The 16,294-nt window shown below is 54.3% G+C and overlaps 2 protein-coding genes across 4 annotated transcripts; one reads left to right on the forward strand and one right to left on the reverse strand.

Annotated features, from left to right (window-relative positions):
* Positions 1–234: 234 nt before the first annotated feature.
* On the forward strand, positions 235–1,428 carry SDHAF1 (succinate dehydrogenase complex assembly factor 1). The gene has a single exon (XM_524230.8). It carries the CDS (start codon positions 392–394, stop codon positions 737–739), a length of 348 nt encoding a protein of 115 aa, XP_524230.3. The 5' UTR covers positions 235–391; the 3' UTR covers positions 740–1,428.
* A 9,072-nt stretch (positions 1,429–10,500) lies between these two features.
* On the reverse strand, positions 10,501–16,281 carry SYNE4 (spectrin repeat containing nuclear envelope family member 4). Of its 3 annotated transcripts, XM_001162212.7 has the most exons (9): positions 16,226–16,281; positions 15,742–15,879; positions 15,405–15,555; positions 14,316–14,459; positions 13,941–14,135; positions 13,614–13,862; positions 12,523–12,627; positions 10,804–10,862; positions 10,501–10,711 (listed from the first exon to the last, which is right to left on the reverse strand). In XM_001162212.7, the coding sequence occupies exons 1-9, from the start codon at positions 16,228–16,230 to the stop codon at positions 10,528–10,530; spliced, it is 1,230 nt and encodes a 409-aa protein (XP_001162212.5). In that variant the 5' UTR covers positions 16,231–16,281; the 3' UTR covers positions 10,501–10,527. The 3 variants fall into 3 exon arrangements, with proteins under 3 accessions (XP_001162212.5, XP_016791223.4, XP_016791224.3); XM_016935734.4 differs by having other exon boundaries at positions 13,614–14,135; XM_016935735.4 differs by lacking the exons at positions 15,405–15,555; positions 16,226–16,281 and having other exon boundaries at positions 13,614–14,135; positions 15,742–15,928.
* Positions 16,282–16,294: the final 13 nt, after the last annotated feature.

A 16,294-nucleotide genomic window follows, 5' to 3' on the forward strand; every position in this document is an offset into this window, starting at 1 on the left:
CACAAAAAAACCCTAGCTTCCTCTTCTCCCAGAATGCAGGAGTTAGGTGAGGACCCTCTGTTCCCTCCAACCCAAGACCTAGGAGTCCGAACACATAACGCCCTCCTGGCAGGTGCCAGGATCCCCAGAACTGCTGTCCCCTCAAGAACACACGTTCCCTGCGGGGGAGGCAGCGACCAGCGACTCCGCCCACTTCTCCCAGCCGGCTGTTACGTAACTGCAACGACAGCCAGTCAGACGCGGCAGCGCCGGATGGCGGGAGGCGGGAGTTGGAGGCCAAGGGAAGCGCTGGGCGGAAGTGGCTGTGGCTTTGCCCTTTGGCCTTTGCTGGCTGTGTGGCGGCTCCGCGGTTCGCTGGGCGTTCGCTGAGCGTCTCTGCTTAGCCGTGGTCATGAGCCGGCACAGCCGGCTGCAGAGGCAGGTTCTGAGCCTGTACCGCGATCTGCTGCGCGCCGGGCGTGGGAAGCCGGGCGCCGAGGCGCGAGTGCGGGCAGAGTTCCGGCAGCACGCGGGCCTGCCGCGCTCCGACGTGCTGCGCATCGAGTACCTGTACCGCCGCGGGCGGCGCCAGCTGCAGCTGCTACGCTCGGGCCACGCCACCGCCATGGGCGCCTTCGTACGCCCGCGGGCCCCGACCGAGGAGCCTGGCGGCGTGGGTTCCCAGCCTGACGACGGCGACAGTCCAAGGAACCCCCACGACAGCACGGGGGCACCGGAGACCCGGCCCGACGGACAGTGACAGGCGAAGCCCGAACTCGCTCGATGGCGTGGTGGAGCCAGGAGGCTCGCCTGACTGCATGGGGGGACTGGGGAACCCGCCCAAGGTGAGAGGGCTTAAGAGACTAGCTCGACGAATTGGGGATGTCAGAGACTCCCCCTTGGCGACGCAGGGGGCCTAGAGAGCCCCGTGATGGACGGCAAGAGAGGCCCACTTTTTCTGATGCTTGGAGACAGGTCGGTGCTCCTCCCCCATGAGGGCTTGGGGCGGCCTGGGACGCTGGCGGGCTGGACAGTGTCAAGCCGAGAGCTACTTGCCCGAAGGTACGGGGAGCCAGGACGCCCCCCGGTGGACAGGGAGAGCCTGAGACGCCCTTCTCTTGACCCCTGAGAACATACCCACTTCTGGCTCCTCAAGGAGTCTCCCCTCTCCTGTATTTAACTCTGAGAAGTGCAGACTTTTTGCTGAGAACGTTTTGGGAAGGTGCCCTGATGAGCGGTGAGAAGCCCGGAATCCCGTTCTGGAAAACTTTCCCCCATTAATTGTGACAAGCCAGGACCATGAGGAAGGGGTAGGTGTCTATCACCCTGGTTGATCAACTGAAGACCCGTAAAGGCCCCTACTTGATGGTTTTGAGGGGCAACATTGACTCATTTGCCCCTTCCCTCTCGGAATGTTGGACAAAGGGAATAAAATTGGGGATATGTCTACTTCCCTGTTGGTGGTCTTAAAGCTTTTATATATTTCAGGATTTTTGAAACACCCCCAGCCCCCCTGCCACCACACACACACGCACACAGACACCTGGAAGGGACCATCTGGGAGGTGATAGGTGTGGGGATCTGACTCCTTCCGGAGCCCTGTAGACTGGCGCCTTGATTGAAGCGGCATAGTTTTCTCCCCTGGGCAGATCTGTGGAGGGGGCTCATCCTGGCTTAACCTCCAAAGATACCCCAGTTGGCTCCCTAATGGAGGGCAAGTGATTTAACATCTTTGTGTGGAAGAGGAAATGGTGGAGCTGAGAACTGGCTCGGAGCCCCTGAGGCAGTAGTGAGGGTCTCAGACCTGGAAATTTCTCAAACCTGGCTGAAGGGTCCAGCCTCAGCTACAATGAACGACAAGGCCCTGGGGCAGGAGAGGGGAGATGAACCCCATAGATCACAGATATACTCCCTCCTGTGTCCCCATATGGGCCTGCCCTAGACATTCTGTGGAGGGGTGCATTTTGCATCGCTGAGCTGTATTTGCACCCATGTCAGTTAAATAAGTGGAAATGAGTTCTTGTGGATGTAGCTGTGGGTAGGAGGACCACAGGTAAGGAGCATAGACCTCAGACCAAAGGGAGGATGGACGGAAGAGAAACAGTCACTGCCCTAATCCCGGTGGGGGAGCCACATGCCCAAATGGTTATAAAGTGGAATTGCAGTTTGAAGAATTAATTGCTGGGATAGGCTTCTAGGCAAGAAGACCAAGGCTGGGTGCAGTGGCTCACTCCTGTAATCCCAGCACTTTTGGAGGCCAAGATGGGCGGATCACGAGGTCAGGAGTTCCAGACCAGCCTGGCCAATATGGTGAAACCCCGTCTCTACTAAAAATACAAAAATTAGCCAGGCGTGGTGGGCACCTGTAATCCCAGCTACTCAGGAGGCTAAGGCAGGAGAATCGCTTGAACCCTGGAGGCAGAGGTTGCAATGAGCCAAGATCATGCCACTGCACTCCAGCCTGGGTGACAGAGCGAGACTACGTCTCAAAAAAAAAAAAAAAAGACCAGTGTGGGGAAAGGCCTGGAGGGGGCAAAGGGAAGAAATGCAGGGTCTCAGGGTCTCAGCTGGGGCCCGGAGTGCCCCAGGCACAAGGCTGTGGGTTTACTTGATTGTGGCTTCTACTTCAGCTTTGTCTCGGGTTTGTCCTCACATGGGACTTCAGCCACCTCATTCATCTCTCTCAGCCTCAATTTCTTCCATCAGGGTGATCATGTTAGTCATTTCCTGGCTCCATCTCAAAAGCCAAAGACCAATGGGGTCCTACCCATCCAGCCCCCCCATTACATCTTCAGCTGCATCTCCTGCCACCCCCTCACTCCTGGCTCCATGATCTTGAGCCCTGACAAGCCCCAGGATTGGAGCTCCTGGCAGGGCTGCAGGCAGGGATTGAGTTTCCAATGGGGTCTGGCATCCTGGGTCAGGAGAGAAGTCACATTAACCTGGGTGTTAACAGATGAATGAGATTTTCCCGGTAGAGAGGATGGAGGAATGCCTGATTTGAGGGAGGAGCTGTGCAGATGAATAGTGGCTAAGAGCACGGACCGGGGAATGGGAAGGCAGGGTTTGAATCCCAGCTCCCATACTTACTGATTATGTGATCACAGGTGAGTGATTTAACTTTTTTTTTTTTTTTTTGAGACAGGGTCTCTGTCACCCAGGCTGGAGTACAGTGGCACAGCTCACTGCAGCCTCGACTTCCCGGGCTCAAGTGATCCTCCCACTTCAGCCTTCTGAGTAGCTGGGACTACAGGCGTGCACCACCACACCCAGATAATATTTTTATTGTTTATTTTATTTTATTTATTTATTTTTGAGACGGAGTTTCGCTCTTGTTGCCCAGGCTGGAGTGCAATGGCATGCTCAGCTCACCACAACCTCCGCTTCCCAGGTTTGAGCCATTCTCCTGCCTCAGCCTCCCGATTACCTGGGATTACAGGCATATGCCACCATGCCTGGCTAATTTTTGTATTTTTAGTTAAGATGGGGTTTCACCATGTTGACCAGGCTGGTCTTGAACTCCTGACCTCAGGTGATCTGTCCACCTCGGCTTCCCAGAGTGCTGGGATTACAGGTGTGAGCCAGCGCACCTGGCCTATTCTTTATTTTTCGGAGACAGGGTCTCACTATGTTGCCCAGGCTGGTCTCAAACTCTTGAGCTGAAGCGGTCCTCCCACCTCAGCCTCCCAAAGTGCTGAGATCACAGTCATGAGCCACCATGCCCAGCCTGATTTAACCTTTTTGCCTGAATGCCCTTATCAGTGAAATGGGCTTAATAAGAGCCTCCCTGATGTGGCCATTATGATGGTACAGTGAATTAAATACCTGTTGTGAGGCCAGGCGCAGTGGCTCATGCCTGTAATCCCAGCACTTTGGGAGGCTGAGGTGGGCAGATCACCTGAGGTCGGGAGTTCGAGACCAGCCTGACCAGCATGGAGAAACCCTGTCTCTACTAAAAATTACAAAATTAGCCAGGCATAGTGGTACATGCCTGTAAGCCCAGCTACTCAGGAGGCTGAGGCAGGAGAATTGCTTGAACCCGGGAGGCAGAGGTTGCGGTGAGCCAAGATCGTGCCATTGTACTCCAGTCTGGGCAACGAGAGTGAGACTCCATCTCAAAAAAAAAACAAACAAACCCTGTTGTGACAGCAGATGATGAGGCCTGACCCCCACCCATGGCCCTCCTGCCCTCTTGGGTTCACTTGCAGCTGTAGAAGCAGGTTCTCAGGAGGCTGCAGCCTCCTCCCCTGAGCCCCTGCATCTCTGTTGCTCTGCCTGAGGGCTTCCTGGGAGTCCTGGAAGGTGGGTTAATGTGCTCAGAGGCAACCCTCAGCCTGTAGGGGGCAGCAGTCACTGGATGAGCGCCCTGGCCCATCTCTCATCTGGTGGGACAACATGTGTTCTGCAGGGTTCCTCAGGGGCACCCATGGGATGGAGCCCCAGTTGCCCACAGTGGTGTCCACTCCATGAGCACCTTTTTTGGCTTTTCCCCTGCCCTGTCTCTTCCCCACTCCCGCTTCCTGGGATCACATCCCAGATAAATCATCACCCGAGTCCTTGGCTCCAAGGATGCTTATGTGTCAAGCATGGAACAGTGCCCAGTTCTCTGCTGATCCTCTGTGTGCATCTGCTGCTCTGTTTTTTGTTTGTTTTTTGAGACAGAGTCTCACTCTGTTGCCCTGGCTGGAGTGCAGTGGCACAATCTTGGCTCACTGCAACCTCCGCCTCCCAGGTTCAAGCACTCCTCCTGCCTCAGCCGCTCCCCCCAACCCCGCCCGCCGCGAGTAGCTGGGATTATAGGTACCTGCCACCATACCCGGCTATTTTGTTTTGTTTTGTTTTGTTTTGTATTTTTAGTAGACATGGGGTTTCACCATGTTGGCCAGGCTGGTCTCAAACTCTTGAAGTGATCTGCCCACCCCGGCCTCCCAGAGTGCTGGGATTATATGTGTGAAGCACCGCGCCTGGGCTGCTGTTCTGTTTTTTACTCTGCTAAGGCACAGGGTCAATGTTTCTCAATCCCTTGACCCATCTGTTAAACAAGAAATCCCCTGATCTAAGAAAATGGCTATAAAAGACATACAGGGATTAGAGTAATTTAGACTACAGAGTGAGTTAAAAATAGAACTGGGTTGTTAAATTTTCTGATTTTGATGACTACTAGAATTGTGTGAGAGAATGGCCTTGTTCTTAAGACATACACACTGAAGAATGTAGGAGTAAAAAGGCCTCGTGTCTGCAACTTACTCTCAAATGGTTCCAAAACATATGCACTGATATAAATATATTACAAGGGTGTGGATGGTAAATCACAAGGAGCAAAGTGTTAACCACTTTGTTTTTTTTGTGGTTTTTTTATATTTTTATTTTTTTTTTTTTTTTTTTTTTTTTTTATTTTTTGTTGTTCATTCTTGGGTGTTTCTCGCAGAGGGGGATTTGGCAGGGTCATAGGACAATAGTGGAGGGAAGGTCAGCAGATAAACAAGTGAACAAAGGTCTCTGGTTTTCCTAGGCAGAGGACCCTGCGGCCTTCTGCAGTGTTTGTGTCCCTGGATACTTGAGATTAGGGAGTGGTGATGACTCTTAACGAGCATGCTGCCTTCAAGCATCTGTTTAACAAAGCACATCTTGCACCGCACTTAATCCATTTAACCCTGAGTGGACACAGCACATGTTTCAGAGAGCACAGGGTTGGGGGTAAGGTCACAGATCAACAGGATAAGAATTTTTCTTAGTACAGAGCAAAATGAAAAGTCTCCCATGTCTACCTCTTTCTACACAGACACGGCAACCATCCGATTTCTCAATCTTTTCCCCGCCTTTCCCCCCTTTCTATTCCACAAAACCGCCATTGTCATCATGGCCCGTTCTCAATGAGCTGTTGGGTACACCTCCCAGACGGGGTGGTGGCCGGGCAGAGGGGCTCCTCACTTCCCAGTAGGGGCGGCCAGGCAGAGGCGCCCCTCACCTCCCGGATGGGGCAGCTGGCTGGGCGGGGGGCTGACCCCCCCACACCTCCCTCCCAGACGGGGCGGCTGGCCGGGCGGGGGCTGACCCCCCCACCTCCCTCCCGGACGGGGCGGCTGGCCGGGCAGAGGGGCTCCTCACTTCCCAGTAGGGGCGGCCGGGCAGAGGTGCCCCTCACCTCCCGGACGGGGCGGCTGGCCGGGCGGGGGGGCTGACCCCCCCACCTCCCTCCCGGACGGGGCGGCTGGCCGGGCGGGGGGCTGACCCCCCCACCTCCCTCCCGGACGGGGCGGCTGGCCGGGCAGAGGGGCTCCTCACGTCCCAGTAGGGGTGGCCGGGCAGAGGCGCCCCTCACCTCCCGGACGGGGCGGCTGGCCGGGCGGGGGGCTGACCCCCCCCACCTCCCTCCCAGACGGGGCAGCTGGCCTGGCGGGGGGCTGACCCCCCCACGTCTCTCCCGGACAGGGCGGCTGGCCGGGCAGAGGGGCTCCTCACTTCCCAGTAGGGGTGGCCGGGCAGAGGTGCCCCTCACCTCCCGGACGGGGCGGCTGGCCTGGCGGGGGCTGACCCCCACCTCCCTCCCAGACGGGATGGCTGCCGGGCGGAGATGCTCCTCACTTCTCAGACGTGGCGGCTGCCGGGCGGAGGGACTCCTCACTTCTCAGACGGGGCGGCTGCCAGGCAGAGGGTCTCCTCTCTTGTCAGACGGGGCGGCCGGGCAGACGCTCCTCACTTCCTAGATGGGATGGCGGCCGGGAAGAGGCGCTCCTCACTTCCTAGATGGGATGGCGGCCGGGCAGAGACGCTCCTCACTTTCCAGACTGGGCAGCCGGGCAGAGGGGCTCCTCACGTCCCAGACGATGGGCGGCCAGGCAGAGACGCTCCTCACTTCCCAGACGGGGTGGCGGCTGGGCAGAGGCTGCAATCTCGGCACTTTGGGAGGCCAAGGCAGGCGGCTGGGAGGTGGAGGTTGTAGCGAGCCGAGATCACGCCACTGCACTCCAGCCTGGGCACCATTGAGCACTGAGTGAACGAGACTCCGTCTGCAATCCCAGCACCTCGGGAGGCCGAGGCTGGCGGATCACTCGCGGCTGGGAGCTGGAGACCAGCCCGGCCAACACAGCCAAACCCCGTCTCCACCAAAAAAATACGAAAACCAGTCAGGCGTGGCGGCGCGCGCCTTTAATCACAGGCACTCGGCAGGCTGAGGCAGGAGAATCAGGCAGGGAGGCTGCAGTGAGCCGAGATGGCAGCAGTACAGTCCAGCTTCGGCTCGGCATCAGAGGGAGACCGTGGAAAGAGAGGGAGAGGGAGACCGTGGAAAGAGAGGGAGAGGGAGACCGTGGAAAGAGGGGAGGAGACCGTGGAAAGAGGGGAGAGGGAGAGGGAGAGGGAAGACTGCAACTGTTAACTCCCTCGTGTTAACCACTTTGAATCTGGGTAAGGGCATATGGGAGTTTGCTCTAGTTTTAAAAGGTTTCCCAACACTTGGGCAGGTTGAGGTGGGCCGATCACTTAAGCCCAGGAGTTTGAGACCAGCCTGGGCAACATAGGGCTTGAGCTGCCATGCTCGGCCTAAATTTTAAAATTGAAGTATTTTAAATGTAAATGTAATGTGAAAGTATTTTGAATGTAAAATATTTTTTGTTACACAACTTCATTGTTTTAGTAGGACTGTATTGCATTTTACCTGTTAAAAATTTGGCATCTGAATTAAGATGTGCTGTAAGTGTGAAATACACACTAGATTTCAAAGACTTAGTAAGAAAAACAGATTGTAAAAGATCTCATTATTTTTATATTGACTACATATTGAAGTGATAATATTTTAGACATGTCAGGTTAAATAGAATATAAGTTAAATTATTAAAATTAATCCATTTTTACTGTTTTAATGTGACTACTAGAAAATTTGTAACTACATCTGTGGCTCACATTCTATTCTTTTTTTTCTTTTTTTTTTTTTTTTTTTTTTTTGAGACAGTCTCATTCTGTCACCCAGGCTGGAGTGCAGTGGCGTGATCTTGGCTCACTGCAACCTCTGTCTCCTGGGTTCAAGTGATCTTCCTGCCTTAGCCTCCCGAGTAGCTGAGATTAACAGGCACGTGCCACCATGCCCAGCTAATTTTTGTATCTTTAGTAGAGACGGAGTTTCATCATGTTGACCAGGCTGGTCTTGAACCCCTGTCCTCAAGTGGTCCGCCTGCCTTGGCCTCCCAAAGTGCTGGGATTACAGGCGTGATCCACCACCCCGGCCTCACATTCGATTTCCATTGGACAGCACTATTCTAGGAGTTCCCATGGCCTGTTTCCTCACTACAATCTGCTCTCATGGCAAAATTTTAACATAGTGGCTCCATTCTACTGACTCCCTGATGCCTTCTTCAACCACATTGTTTGAGTTGTGCCCCCTTCCTCTTGCTCACTTTTTCTCCTCAGCACTTACCACCCTGTGACCCACTACATATTTCACTTATTTCTTTTAGTTATTGTCAATTTCCCCAAGTAGAATGTCAGCTCCAGAGGCATCGTCTTGTTCACTGTCCTGTCTCTGCTCCTTGACCGGGACCTGACACATAGCAGACAGTCAGTATTTGTTAAATGAACGAATGACACAGATATGCTCCATTACCGGGCCTGTTGGGTCAATATTGCCAAGACTGCACCCCCTATTTGCTGGTGATCTCAGGGGGCCCATGCCTCTCTGGTTGATGCCAGAGTCTCAGCCTGGCCTTTGAAACAGGACAAATCCGGTTTGCATCCTGACTTTTCCCTGAATCTGGAGTCTCTCCCAGAATCTGCAGCTTTCCCCACCCCATCAGTGTCTGTTCCCCTCTTCTAGTAGCAACAACTTGATACTCTTTGGAGACCCACGCTTCTGCCATTTTCAGTCCACATGGTTTAGGTGGGGCTGACCGCAGCCCCCAGCAAAGGTGGAGCATGTGACGGAAGCCAGAGGAGCCAACCTTGGGACTTTGGTTGGAACTACAAAGGAACAGTGACTCTACTATTGGCTGCTAAATTGGTGGGGTATGTGTCACAGTGGAGGGAGGCTAAGCATGACTGACTCCATTTTGCCCCTGACACCCTGCAGTAACATCCTTTAGGTTAAAAGCTTCTGCTTAGTTTTGTGTGTAGATCAGCTAATTACAGGAGGAATTTAGTTTATAGCTCAATTTTAGAAAAAATAGTCCCTTTCCCAAAACTAACCACCCCACCAAGAGATCAGGAAACTGTACACACAAGTAACAATGTTATACTAGAGATTTACAAGAATATTGTGACCTGACCTACATCATCAAAGAAGTTTTCTTCTGGACTCTTGCTGGCGACCAGATGTCTGCAGTCATTGGTCACCTAACCTCAACCCCCTTCCCTTAGCATAAAAAGAAACCTAAAATTTATACTAAGTTGAGATGGTTCTTTCTTTTTTTTTTTTTTTTTTTTTTTGAGACAGAGTCTCACTCTGTCACCCAGGCTGGAGTGCAGTGGCGCAATCTTGGCTCACTGCAAGCTCCACCTCCCGGGCTCACGCCATTCTCCTGCCTCAGCCTCCCAAGTAGCTGGGACTACAGGTGCCCGCCACCACGCCCGGCTAATTTTTTGTATTTTTCATAGAGACGGGGTTTCACCGTGTTAGCCAGGATGGTCTCAATCTCCTGACCTCATGATCTGCCCACCTCGGCCTCCTAAAGTGCTGGGATTACAGGCGTGAGTCACCGCGCCCGGCCGAGATGGTTCTTTAGGACACTAGTCTGCCATCTTCTTGGTTTGCTGTCTCTCCAAATGAAGTTGCTTGCTTTTTTTTTTTTTTTTTTTTTTTGAGACGGAGTCTTGCTCTCCCCCAGGCTGCAGTGCAGTGACACGATCTCGGCTCACTGTACCCTTCACCTCCCAGGTTCAAAAGATTTGTAAAAATACAAACGTTAGCTAGGTGTGGTGGCGCATGCCTGTAGTACTAGCTACTTGGGAGGCTGAGGCCAGAGAATCACTTGAACCCAGGAGGCAGAGGTTGCAGTGAGCCGAGATCGTGCCACTGCACTCAAGCCTGGGCAACAGAGCGAGACCCTGTCTCAAAAAAAAAAAAACTAGCCTGGCATGGTGGCACACGCCTATAATCCCAGCTACTCGGGAGTCTAAGGCAGGAGAATCGCTTGAATCCTGGAGGCAGAGTTTTCAGTGAGCTGAGATTGTGCCATTGCACTCCAGCCTAGGCAAGAGTGAGACTCTATCTCAAAAAAAAAAAAAAAGCCTCAACTTCTTTGTCCCTAGGGTACAACCAGCAATGGGATGACACCCCAGGTGCCCAGTGCAGCAACCAGTAACTCACCCAGTATTGGCTTTCTCCCTTCCTGAGCTCACGTCCTGGCTCCCCTGCCACGCCTAAATAAAGAACTGGTGCTTGACTCTTTGTGCCAGGGTCTGGGGCAGCCCCACCCAAGATGGGCTGATGCAGTTCTGTATTCTGTTCTCAAGGCAAAAGGGTCCATCCAGACATATCCAGGCCACATCCTAGATTCCGGGTATGAAGGCATCTAGTATCTTCACACATCCTTTGACAATGACCATTTATTTCACACATCAGACTGGGGGAAGACCATTGACATAGCTGAGCACCAGGTAGGGTGTCCTGGGTATTCGGGCGTTAGAGCAGCAGGGGCCTCCTGACATGGGCAGGAGAAACATGGCACCCACCAGGAGGAGGAAGAGGAGGAAGAGGATTAGGAGGAAGGTCAGAGGCTGCCTGGATGCAGGATCGGGGGCCCTGTGAAGGGAAATGCAGTGTTAAACATACAGGTGGGCTGCCGCTAGGAGCTCTGTCCCCCACACCCTAGTCCCATCTCTCAGGCACCTCACCCTGGATTCCCCTCCAGCCTCACATCCTGGAGATGAGGAGATGCTTGCCTCTTCTTGTCCTAAGGAGGGAGAGCAGCCAGCAGCAGAATGGATAGAAATGATGCTTTATTTGTTTATTTATTTTGAGACTGAGTCTCACTCTTGTCACCCACGCTGGACTGCAATGGCTCAATCTCAGCTCACTGCAACCTCAGCCTCCCGGGTTCAAGCAATTCTCCTGCCTCAGCCTCCCGAGCAGCTGGGACTACAGGTGCCACCATGCCCAGCTCATTTTTGTATTTTTAGTAGAGATGGAGTTTCACCATGTTGGCCAGGCTGGTCCCAAACTCCTGACCTCAAGTGATCCGCCCACCTCAGCCTCCCAAACTGCTGGGATTACAGGCATGAGCCACCACGCCTGGCCGACACATTATTTTTTGAGACAGGGTCTCAGTCACCCAGGCTGGAGTGCAGTTTCACAATCACGACTCATGGCAGCCCCAACCTCCTGGGCTCAGGTGATCCTCTTACCTCAGCCTCCCTAATAGCTGGGACCACAGGCACATGCCACTGCAACCATTTACTTTTGTTTAATGATTTGTAGAGATGGGGGGAGGGGGCAGGTCTCACTATGTTGCTCAGGCTGGTCTTGAACTCCTGGCCTTAAGCAATCCTCCTGCCTTGACCTCCCAAAGTGTTGGGATCACAGGCGTGAACCACGGTGCCCAGCCACAAGTGACACTTTGTGTCACCTTTACCCTACTACTGTAGACCTACAAAGCTGGTCTTATTTCTTCTCCTTTCCTGGCACCTCCTTATCCCCAGGACCCCACACAGACTTGGAATATCTCCAAGTGTAGTAGATGTCTGGTTGTGTCTGTCCTTTATCCAATACAATCCCCCTTTTTCTGATAACAGTGCCTTAATTGGAGGTGGGCGGCTGTCATGCCTTCCACTCCCAGACCTTCAGGTTCAAGTGAAGCTGACACCCACCTCCCCAACTTCCATGATTGGTGTGACCCAGACCTGGCCAATCTGAGCACTCTGGTTTATTCAAGGTGCAGCCCATGACCCCATCCGGTAAGTGGGAGTCGACCCTGGGACTTTGGCAGCTGTCAGTAGGATCGGAGGCACGCTCCCTCCCCTGGGGTGGGTAAACCAGTGGGAGTGACAGTGTAGCCACTGGAGCACCCATTTTGCTAAGAAGGAAGCCACCTTGGGGACTTAAAGCCCAAGAAAGGGAGGGACTGAGCCCTGATGTTATTTCTTTCTTTTTTTTTTTTTTTTTTTTTTTTTTTTTGTTGAGATGGGGTCTCACTATGTTGCTCAGACTGGAGTGCAGTGGTGGGATCTCGGCTCACCGCAACCTCCGCCTCCCGGGCTCAAGCAATTCTCCTCCTGAGTAGCTGGGATTACAGGCATGCGCCACCACACCTGGCTAATTTTTGTAGTTTTAGTAGAGACGGGGTTTCACCATGTTGGCCAGGCTGGTCTCGTACTCCTGACCTCAGGTGATCCACCCACCTCAGCCTCCCAAAGTGCTGGGATTACAGGCGTGAGCCACCGCGCCTGGCCTGGCCCTGGTGTTATTTCAGGCTCTGAATTCAACAGTGCCTGGACCTTTCTGTTACTTTTTTTTTTTTTAATAGCATTCCCTTTCTTGTGCCTTTTGATTTCTTGGGTTTCTGTCACTTGCCATCAAGATTCCTGAGTGCTACACCTGGTTGAGAACTGGCTCACCTGAGGCTTCCGGAGCAGGGAGCGTCTTTGGTGACCTGCTAAGCGTTTCTGGTGGCTGAGGCCAGACTCTAGCATGTCCTGTCGGGAGTGAGAGGTGTCTGCTTCCTGGAGAACCAGCAACAAAGGGAAACGTGGTTGGGGGAGGGCCAGGATAGGGATGTCATAGAGATGAGATTCTGGGGGAACAGAGAGATCTCACAGGACAGACAAGGGCAGAGCCAAAGAAACCAAGAGAGGAGAGACATTATTTATTCATTCATTCAATAAATGTGTAATGAGTTTCTGTTACAAGCCAGGAACTGTTCTAGGAGCTGAGGACACAGTGGGGATGGAAATAGGCAAATTCCTGGCCTCCGTGGAGCTTATATTTGACAGGAGAGAGACCATAAATTAATAAGTAAATGAGGCCTGGTACAGTGGCTCAGGCCTGTAATCCCAGCACTTTGGGAGGCCGAGGCAGGCGGATCACCTGAGGTCAGGAGTTCGAGACTAGCCTGGCCAACATGATGAAACCCCATCTCTACTAAAAATACAAAAATTAGCCAGGAATGGTGGTGCACACCTGTAATCCCAGCTACTCGGGAGGCCGAGGTAGGAGAATCTCTTGAACCTAGGAGGCAGAGTTTGCAGTGAGCCAAGATTGCACCACTACACTCCAGCCTGGGCGACAGAGTAAGACTCCATCTCAAAAAATAAATAAAAAATTTTAAAAATAAGTAAATGTACAAAGTCAAGCTGTGGTGAGTGCTGTTAGGAAATAAAGTAAGAAGATAGGAGTGCTCATGTTTGGAGGTCACGACAGGCCTCCCTGAAGAGGTGGCACTTCAGGAGAGACTGGGACAGTCAGGAGGTGAGTGGGGCATCATCTGGGGGCCTCAGGATAGGAGTGAATTTGAGATGGGGCTTGAGGATGTAGACAGAGACAGACGAGAGAGAGAAGCAGTGAGACAGAAGGAGACACCGAGAGACAGAGATAGAGGGGGAGACAGAGCCACTGACACCTCCTTGGAAGGGCAGGATCTTGCTAGAAGGTGCGCAGAGATGTCCCCAGGGTGCCTGGCAGAAGGTCCCTCAAGGGGGTCTGCTCTCACCTCAAGGCCTTGTCCCCTGCCCTGGGGCCCCCTGTGGCCACACAGCTCACAGGGCACTCCTAGTGTCCGGGCTGTCTTTTGTCCCAAGGGCCCAAGGCCCCCAATGTCCCCCGCCGGATCCCACTCCAACTCTGTGGAAGTGGGGAGGCTACTGGGTGCCCAGGGCCCCCAGACCCCACCAGGTCCTGGCCAGTCCGAGTCTCCCTCGACCTCCAAGTCCTGGTCCAGCGTGTTGGCCTCCTCGAACACCTGGGTCAAAGGACAGAGGTCATGGAGGCTATGAGGTTGGGGCCTGGGTTGGGTGGGGGGTATCAAGATGGGCCCTACCAGGCTGTAGCTGACCAGCTGGGCCTGCAGCTGCCAGAGCCGCCGGAAGATGGAGTCTCGGTAAGCTCCCAGGGCCCGCAGGATCTGCTCCAGGGCTGCCCAGGCCCTGGGCTCACTCCGCTGTGCCAGCCCCTCACCAAACGCTAGCAGCGCCTCCACACGCTCAGCTGCCCCTCGTAGGTCCGCCTGGAGGGCCTGGGGACATATGGACATCACCCCACGCACACACCAGGGACCCAAAACCTGGAGTTACCCCCCTCCCCCATTTCCTATCCAAAGGCCTGGAACATGCACTCAACCCATTTCCCATCCCGGAAAGCTGGCACCCACTGCTGGGGCCGTGCCCACCCCCACATCCTGGCCTCTCCTGCCTACCTGCAGCTGCACCATCCCACTCTGGGCCAATGCCCAGTGCCCCAGGCCTTGCTCCAGGTCCTGCAGCCGGCGGCCCAGCCCCAGCAGGCACAGGTGCAGGCTGTTCTGCTCAGCCTCTAGTACCTCCAGGCCAGAAATGGGGTGCTGGGGAACACAGGAGCCAGGTCAGGGCCAGTGGGCCAATCAAGATATCACCCCTGCTCCCATCCCCACCCCTCTTCTGTAAGCTTCTGGAAACTTCTCTGCGGCACAGTCCATCTCCGGGTCTGTCTGCACCAGGATCGCTCCCACTGGGGGGCCTTCCCAGTGGAGCCAGGCCTGAGGACAGATATCTAGTTCAAGGTCTCCAGGTTTTCAAAGCTCCTGGAAACTTGGATGTGTGAGGCCCGGGGGGTCTGGACAGGGAGCGGGGCTGGGTACCCCCCAAGAAGAATGGGGCTACACCAGGAGCAATGATGAAATGCTTCTCAGCCGGGCGCAGTGGTTCACATCTGTAATCCCAGCACTTTGGGAGGCCGAGGCCCGAGGATCACTTGAGCCCAGGAGTTCAAGACCAGCCTGGGCAACATGGTGAGACATCATCTCTACTTTTTTTTTTTAATAAAAAAGAAATATGGCTGGACACGGTGACGCACGCCTGTAATCCCAGCACTTCGGGAGGCTGAGGTGGGTGGATCACCTGAGGTCGGGAGTTCGAGACTAGCCTGGCCAACAAGTCGAAAACCCATCTCTACTAAAAATACAAAAAATTAGCCAGGTATGGTGGCATGTGCCTGTAATCCCAGCTACTTGGGTGGCTGAGGCAGGAGAATCACTGGGACCTGGGAGGCGGAGGTTGCAGTGAGCAGAGATCTCACCACTGCATTCCAGCCTAGGCGACAGAGAGACTCCATCTCAAAAAAAAAAGAAAGAAAGAAATACGTCTCCCCAGTTGGTCAGATATTGAAACACTTTTCCAGAAGGTCCCTCCCCCTACAGACACCCAACACCTTTCCAGAATCATCACCCGGTCCTCAGTATGGAGGCCAGACTCCAGGGGACAGAGAGGAGGTGGGGCTGGCACAAGGGGTCTGGGTCACCTCAGCTCACCTCACAGTGTTTGCCCCCAGCTGGGTCCTCGTAGGAAGAGGGTGTTGACCATCTTGGGGGGTGAGCGGCAGGCTCATTGCCCCTTGGCCCACCCTGGAAGTGCTCAGGAGGGCCCAAGGAGTCCTGTCCCAGGGTCTGGGCCTGCTCTGGGCTAGGAGGCAGGGGGCGGTGACTGGGTGAGTCTCGACACCTCACTTTTCAGCCTACCCTCACCCCAACCCTGGCGGCCTCTCCTATGTCCCCAGGCGATCACAGCCATGGCACCTCCTACCCTCACATGGCCCCTGCCACCACGCCTACCCTTTTGGGAACAAGCTTCCAAAGCCCCGGCCCCCACCTCGTGCTCTCCTCTCCGGACGCGGGGCAGACGGTGCATCCAACAATGTCCGGCTCCCTAGGTGCTCCCGGTGGGTGGCTGAGGGGCTCTGAGCCAAGTCTAGGGCCCAGAGGCAGGGACAGGGCCATGGCTGGGGGCCTGGGGACACAAAGTCAGATGAGGGCAGCCAGTAAGACCTCTTCCCTAGACAAGGGTGTCCCAGAGCTCCTCCGCTGGAGTCACCCGGGCCTGAGGCTGCAGGAGAGGCCCAGGACAGGTCTGGCTCCGCCCCTTCCAAGAGGAACCTGGACCCGGCCATTTGATGCCCAGCTCAGGTGACAGAAGAGTCACTTAACTCCTTCCTCCCTAGCAGGCCAGTAGCTAAATCTCCCAGCATCACTCCACGCCATCCAAGAGGGTTCCAGATAGAACCCCTGCGCCACCTCCTCAATAGCCCTGGATTCTGCCCCACTGGGAACCCAGAAATCGGACCTCCAGGGCCTACCCCATTCATTTAAGACCCTAGATGCCGCTCCCCTCAGGAAACCAAGCATCTGGCCCCTAAAAAATAAAA

The sequence above is a fragment of the Pan troglodytes genome, chromosome 20 (assembly GCF_028858775.2).
Source record: "Pan troglodytes isolate AG18354 chromosome 20, NHGRI_mPanTro3-v2.0_pri, whole genome shotgun sequence".
Taxonomy (NCBI): Eukaryota; Metazoa; Chordata; class Mammalia; order Primates; family Hominidae; genus Pan; species Pan troglodytes.